At 48.2% G+C, this 7,319-nt stretch overlaps 1 protein-coding gene across 2 annotated transcripts in view; it reads right to left on the bottom strand.

The window, feature by feature from the left end:
- Window positions 1-1,698: 1,698 nt before the first annotated feature.
- Window positions 1,699-7,319, bottom strand: part of PSAT1 (phosphoserine aminotransferase 1) — a 27,693-nt gene continuing 22,072 nt past the window's right edge. For both annotated transcript variants that reach the window (XM_004713907.2, XM_045288508.1), the window contains exons 8-9: window positions 5,093-5,230; window positions 1,699-2,783 (exon numbers count right to left, since the gene is read on the bottom strand). In XM_004713907.2, the coding sequence (XP_004713964.1) occupies window positions 2,678-2,783; window positions 5,093-5,230 (244 nt within the window). In that variant the 3' untranslated portion in view covers window positions 1,699-2,677. The remainder of the gene's footprint in view (window positions 2,784-5,092; window positions 5,231-7,319) is intronic.

Raw genomic sequence — 7,319 nt, 5'->3', positions numbered from 1 at the left:
ATCTGGCTAGGGCCGGCGCCTGGTCCATTCTCTCTGTGTATTCCTCGTTTTACATTGCTCCTCTGATTTGGCATGTCCTGATGGGGCTGCATGCCCGTTCCAGTTCTGTGGAGAGCCTTCACCTATTTCTAAGGATGAGTCTGGGGGCCCTCCCTCCAATGCCTTCAGTGTCCCATTCAACCACAGAACCATGTTTCATTTTAGTGGGGAATGAAATTGAATTGTATTCTGGTTTTTATTCTGTGAGATGACAGACAGATGTGAGCTATGTAAGCCTTTCCATTCATTAAACAGGCAATTACTGAGCTTCTACAAAGAGAAAGGCCAAGTGCCAGGTGCTATTGGCTGATAAACTTGCTGCTTTCCAGCCTCACTATAGGAGGCAAGTAAGCACATCGCTGAGCATAGACCAGAACGAAGGAGATAATCTGGCGGGATAAAGGTCACAGTTAAGGGCTCAGCTACTAACCAGAGTTGGCCCAGAGCCACCTCAGAAGAAAGGCCTGGCGTTCTGCTTCCAAAAGATCAACCACTGAAGACTACACCCAACGGAATGCAGCTCAGTTCTGACACACATAAGGTCACCATGAATTGGGATCAACTCAATGGCAACTGGTTTGATTTTGGTTCTGATTGAATGAGAGCACCCTCGTGAGAAAAGAGAGAAAGAACATTGTTCCAACAGAAGCAGAGGTAGAATGAGGTTGGCAGGAGTCTCAAAAGCAAGTTGGCCCTTGCTGAATGGCAATAGGAACGTTTTTCGTTTCGGAAGACGATTAAGTCACCGTGTGGGCAGTGTGGGGCACATGCAAAGAACCAGAGCACAGGGTGGAGAGGAGGTAAGAGCTCTGACCAGACTGGAGGCCAGTGCCTCTCAGGGTGAGCAGCCTGGGCTTCGTGGACACATCGGGGAGCAGGAGGGAGAGTGGGGCGGGGTGGGTTGTAGGGAGGAGGTAGTTGACACTGAGGTCCTTCAGGAGGTAATCCACGGAGGGCAGACACCGCAGGATGGGCTGAGAGAATGGGAACAGGAGGGCAGACTCAAGGAAAGCTGTGGGGAAGGGACAGCGATTTGCAACCATTCTAGGACAGCTGAGAAAGGAAGGCTGTCTCCGAGTGATGCCATTATGTATGGCACATATAGCTGGATTCCATGGGCAGGATGACTTTTGTTACTTACCATGTAGTTATTGCTCCCGTGAAACACAGCCTTTTCCTTGTTTGAAACCCTTGAACATCCCTGTCTTGGGTGGGTTTAATATTTCAAGCCTCACTTTAGACAAGGGAAACCAAGACTGGGAGGCTGTGAGTTGACCCAGCAACACGTAGAGATGGTACAGTGTTAGGGCAAGAAATCAGCGTGGTCCGATTACACAAGCCAATGGAACACAGAAGAGAGTTCAAAACCCATAGCAGCACTTTTCGAGCGTGGCTGAGGGCTCATAGTTAAACACCATGGGGAACGTCGGAAGGTGTTTTGCTAATAATATTCAGAGATACCGTATATTAAAACCATTGTGTGTGTGCACATATACATAGGACTTAAATCTTACATCTTTCATTAAGCTAGATGGCCATTTTCTGGTCCTATTTTCAAATTCAAGTGCTTTGGTTTCTTTTTTGTCTTTTCCCTTCCCCCATCGGAAAGTTTGCAATAAGAACAGTATGTCTAAAAAGCAGGCAGAGAAACCCACCATCAAAGGTTGAGCCATTTTAGTACTTTAATGTTCGTCACACATTTAACATAAACATGTTTGACAAAGTGACGACGGACACACAAGAGCGGGGAAGGACCCCTGCGGAAAGATTGGCGCCGATGAAACAGGAGGAGGGAGAGCTGTCCAGTGGACAAAGGGGAAGAGAGCTTACCAGGCTTTCAGTTTGAAGGCACTATTAAAACACAGCAATCGACTGAGAACCAACCTCTTCACGCTCATGAAAAGAGCAAGAGTAGATGATGGCAAAGGGGCAGAGCTGCTGCTAATGCGATGCTGGAATGCATGAGTGTCAAGGATTCTAACAAACTCTAAAAGTCTCTACACATGTCACCGCAGGGGGCGATTCTGTAAAATTAGATGCACACAGATACAAACGGTATGGTATTAAAAGCAGACCTTGCTATATAAAATGCAGGTTGCCTTTCTTTTTTCTCTAAGAGGAACAGCTTATAGACCCGCAGTGTACTCTGCCTAGAAGGCCCAAGTGCTCACCCAATGGCGATATGAACCAACAGCTGTCCTTTGGGAGCAGAGCTGGATGCAGCGCCTCGTGGCCCCCACCAGCCCTGCGTACTGCGAGTCTGTGTGCCTCCAGAAATTATCACCTGCAGTGTGTAGGACTCGGCCCACGGGCATGTTGGAAAACTGAGATCTGGCTAGGGGGAAAAACAAAAGTGGTAGGAAAGATAAAAGCAGCTCAAATTCGTTAGCAAAGCAAGAAGACTTAAAAAATGCTTCCAGTACAGTCAGAATGAGAGTGGCCATGACGACCCATCGCGTCTGCACGGTTCTCGAGGCTCTTGCTGTTTGCTGTTCTCCGAAAGAAGGAGAATCTATATTAAGTCCATCCGTCTGAGAGAAACACCGTTCTTGGTTCCGTTGTGGTAAACCGTTTGCTTGTCCTTTTAAATCTTGCAACGCATGGTCCAACGGCAGCGTGTCCACTGGCCAGGATGCGCTCACAGCTGATGCATCTCCAAGAAGTTCGTCATGAAGGCTGCCAGCTTCTGAACGTCTTCTGTGGTGACGGCATTGTACAGAGAGGCCCGGATGCCTCCCACAGACCTGGAACAACCGAAGACCCAGCGGTTAGGACAAATGCAGCTCATTAAACTGGCTTTGAGACAAGACTCTTTCTAGCTTCCTGCTCCAGAGGGGAAGAGCCCCTGAGCTCATTTTGTCCAACTTCGAAGGTACCTGGGAACTTCAGGCATCCCAGTCATGCGGAAATTCACCCAGCCCGGTCACGCTTTAAATGAGTCATGCAACGCTTCAGGAGAGATTACAGCTCGGTTTGTTGTTTGTGTGTTTGGGGGGGTGGTGGTCGGTTTTCTTTTCCAGTATATGAAATCCAGGAGAAGCTCAAGAGACAGCCATTGGCTTAATGGCTTCTTGGGAGGAGGGGAAAGCAATGCGTACAAGGAGGACAAGACTGTTCTGAAACGGATGGTGGTGGTGCCTGCACACCTCTTTTTGACGGGACCGGACTATTGAAGTGTCTGATATAGGAACGGTACGTCAATGGAATCTTAAGAAAAGGAGAGCAGCCTCTGGTAGAGCAGAGGAGCGGTGAAAAAGAGGAAGACCTTCACGAAGATGCACTGACTCCGTGGCTGCAACAATGGGCTCGGACAGAGCACCTGTGGGGATGGCACGGGACCAGGCAGCGCTTCGTTCTGACCAACAGCGTGTCGCTACGAGTCGGAGCTCAATCAACAGCACGGAAGAACACAAGAGCAACGCACAGCTTCACTCTTGGCAGAGAAAGCAAAAACGATGAAGACTATTTTAATAGTTAACTAGGGCATTTGACGCTGCTCACTACGCCATCCAACCTAGGGCAGGAGTTAGACGCAGGAGCCAGGCGCCCTGACGTGCAGGCCTCTCATGATGCCTGGTGCTATTCTCGCGAGTGAGAACCTGTGTTGCTCATAAAATACACAAAAGTTACTACTTTATAGAGATGTTCACATGGAGTGGCAGCGCTCCTCTACTGGACGAAACAGACTCAAGGAATATAGGACAATGGAGGGATTACCGAAGGAACTTTATTCCGAGATCAAGTGTGAACATTTCTTTTTATCGGCATTAGGAGAGAATGTTAAGGCTGCAATGCCGACGGGTTCCTGTGCTGCCGGACTTGGAAGCACCTTCCCTCTGCACCGGAGAACCATGGGATCTGCTAGGCTCCCGTAGGAGGGCCGTGCCCAAGGAGAAATTGCTACATTTGTAAAGGACACATGACCTTGCTGGAATGATTTTTCATCCACGTCTACAGTGTGATGATGCGAGTGGACATGATTGAAAGGTTTGCGCAGCCCAGTTCTCAGAAGCAAAGCCTAGAGACAGGTGTCGTGGTGACCACAAAATCGCCCTGCTGTGTTACAGCACACTGGTCTACGCCTTAAACTCCCCCCTGGGTGTGAGGTGCCTTGAAGGGATTTCAGATCAGCAGTTTTCAAGTGTATTTTAGAAGAATGGCTGTTTTCAAAAACAAAAATCTTACAGGTAACTCCAACTATGTAAATGCAGATAGAACAGAGCTACTCTTGATTGAAAAAAAATTATAAAGATGTCCGTCTCCCCTTCTTTGACTCCCCACTGGACACTTGCCCCTGAGCCCTTCAAGGACGTTGCCAGGCTCCATGAAGTCGTGCGGGAGGCCAGGTTGTGGGTAACAGAGAACAGCAAGAGAGTGTATACGGATGAATCCTTTATTCGGATATATTAAAAAGCCTGGCAGGCTGTGTTTCTGGGGTGGAGGGAGGCCTTCACCCTTGTGAGTTGGAAGTGAATCCCAATTACATTCTCATAATCAATATTGTTCCCCACTATATCCTCCCATCATAGTACTACCTTACAAGGTACCTTTTACAAGCACATGGTTGATTGCTATGTAGTCCGAAGCTTTAACTATAGGAGCAGACCTGTGCTATTGCTCTCTAGCCTCTGAAAACAGCCACTCCCCCTTACCTGCCCCTCATGCTGGTGTTAGGTTACTCCACCAATGTACTCCGGGACCTTTAGAGTTCCAGTAGAGCCCACCTTGTTAAAAATGTGGTTACCTGTCATGAGAGGGGTTTGCACGTCCCCTGAGTGCATATACGCCTTGGTTGGAAAGATTCTCTCTCTGTGCACGGACCTGGCTCCTGAAGTCATAGCGGTCCCGGAGGTGAGCACTCACATGCCTTATCTTGTCTGATGTACCTTTACTTTTACCCCACGATTACACAACCGCCCCTTGGACCCATTCGACTGTGAGAGCTGGTACCCAGCACAGGTGACCTGGCGGGATAAGCACTCCTCAATCTGTATGTGAAAGACGACATCGATTCTCTTACAAGCTTCTGGGTAAGAGGTGTATGCTCACGCACCTGTGCCCTTTCAAGGACAGCATGTTATGTTCTTGAGCCTTATCGAGAAATCTTTTTTCTAGAGCATCATCTCCTTTGGCGTTGCCAATGCGGAATGGGATATTCATCTTGCTCCTATTCTGGGGCTCCACCGGACACCTTAAAATCAAAAACAAAAACAGAGCATGTATTGGTCCATCTACTTGTGTGAACTGTCATTCAAAAATGAACAGAAGATGAACCTAGAGACAAGTAGAATAAAGGTTCCCGGAGGTTTGGTGGGGCAGTTCCACTAGGCAACACTTCAGGTTGCAAAGAGTCAGAACCAACGGATCAGAAGCAGGTTTGGTTTGGGGACATTCGAGTGGTGCAACAGATACAAAGTTTCCAACATATGACAGCCTTTCTCTACGCTACACGCCGAAGAGAGAAATAAGATGAACCGAAGACTGACTACAAGATTTAATAATTATGAGCAACAACCTTACAGTACTTCTCACAATGTACCATCAAAGGCCGTATGATGTTGAGCCTCCTACTCATCTCTGTGCCTCACTTTCCTCATCTTACCGGGAATAATAATAGAACGTATCCCACGGCGTTGTTACGAGGATTAAATGACCCAATGTAGAATGGTGTGGTACATTTAAAACGGCCACAGCTTCTCTGAAGTTCCTTCCACCCGGGGGCGTGAGCTACCTCTGAGCCTGGGATGAAGTTGTGGCTTGCTCTGACAAACACAGGGCAATGGAAGTGCTGCTGTGGAAATTCCATGCCAGGCTTCCAGGGGTCTTGCAGTTTCTCTTCCTGCCATCTTAAAACATTGCTGCCATTGAGCAAGCCCTAGCTAGCTGTTGGAGATAACAGGCCCGGTCAGCCACTGCCAGACATGTGAGGGTGGCCATTTCAGACTCTCTGGCTCTCGAAGGGTCCCCAGATGGTTTCAGTCCAATGAGACACCAGCAGAAGAACCGTCCAGCTTAACTCAGCCCAAACTGCTGACCCAAGAATCCTGAACAGATAAAATGGTTATCCCTCGTGGCGAAGGGGAACTCTAACCACGAGGCCAGCAGTCGGAAATGACCAGCCGCCCCAAGGGAGAAAGACGAGGCATCTCAGTCTCGAAAATCCACAGGAGCAGTTCTACTCTGACCTGTGGGGTCACGGGATCAGAATCAACTGGGTGGCAATGAGACTGAGTGACAGGTTTGGGGGTGTGAAGAAGCCCTGGTGACACTGCCAAGAAAGCACCGGACTGCTAACCACAAGATCGGTGGTTCAAGGCCACCAGTGAGTGGCTCTACAAGAGAAAGAGAAAGCTGCCTGCTTTCATAAAGCTTTACATGTCTCGGTGAGTCAAAATCAACTCGAAGGCAGTAGCTTTGGTTTCAATTACATATAAAGCAACTAAAATCATTTAAAACCTATTGAATCCAATAAATGTGTCCTTTTATTCCAGCATCTTGCACGGGGTCTTAGATGTATATTAGCAAAAACTAAAAACCAAACTCAATGCCATCAAGTCAATTCTAACTCATAGCGACCCTATAGGTCATTGTAGAACTGACCCCCGTAAAGCCTCCACAGTGGTAAATGCGTATGAACACAAACTGCCACATCTTTCTCCCGGGGAGCAGATAACGGGCTTGAACTGCCAAACTGTGGGTTAGCAGACGAGCAGTTTGACCACTACAACACCAGTGCCCTTAATAGATATAAAACCCAAACCACCGTTAAGTCTATTCTGACTCCTAGCAACCCTGCCCACAGGGTTTCTATGAGCTGCCAGCCTCATCTTTCCTCCATGGAACAGCTGCTGGGTTTGAACTGCTAATCTCAGGGTTAGCAGGCTGACCCACAGTGCTACCAGAGCCCCTTGCAGTGTGTCTACTGTCTCAGAAATAGAAATGGGTAACGAGTGACTTTCCATGTAGGAGGGGCCAGTGTTTGACTTCAGTTTCCGACCTGGGGCATCAGCAGCCCAAATCACTTCCCACTGACAACCACAGAGCAAAGAAAAGGAGCTGGCATGCTGGCTGAGAAAGGACATGAAACACCACAGGTAAGAACCCTCTCGCCCCGTTGTGCAAGCATTTTCCATTTTATTCTTGCACTTCTCCAGGGTCGGACTCATTAAAATTGAACAGCAAATAAAAGTCGAGTGTGGAAGCCCCATGAAAAGTTATGCTCTCCCTGCAGGCACATACATAATTCCTGAGCGAGTTAATAGGAGTCAAGTGCACACCTT

The sequence above is a fragment of the Echinops telfairi genome, unplaced genomic scaffold, assembly GCF_000313985.2.
Source record: "Echinops telfairi isolate 266 unplaced genomic scaffold, ASM31398v2 ScPeMD7_1;HRSCAF=3_1, whole genome shotgun sequence".
In the NCBI taxonomy this organism is placed as follows: domain Eukaryota; kingdom Metazoa; phylum Chordata; class Mammalia; order Afrosoricida; family Tenrecidae; genus Echinops; species Echinops telfairi.
This window is presented reverse-complemented; position numbering and strand designations above follow the sequence as displayed.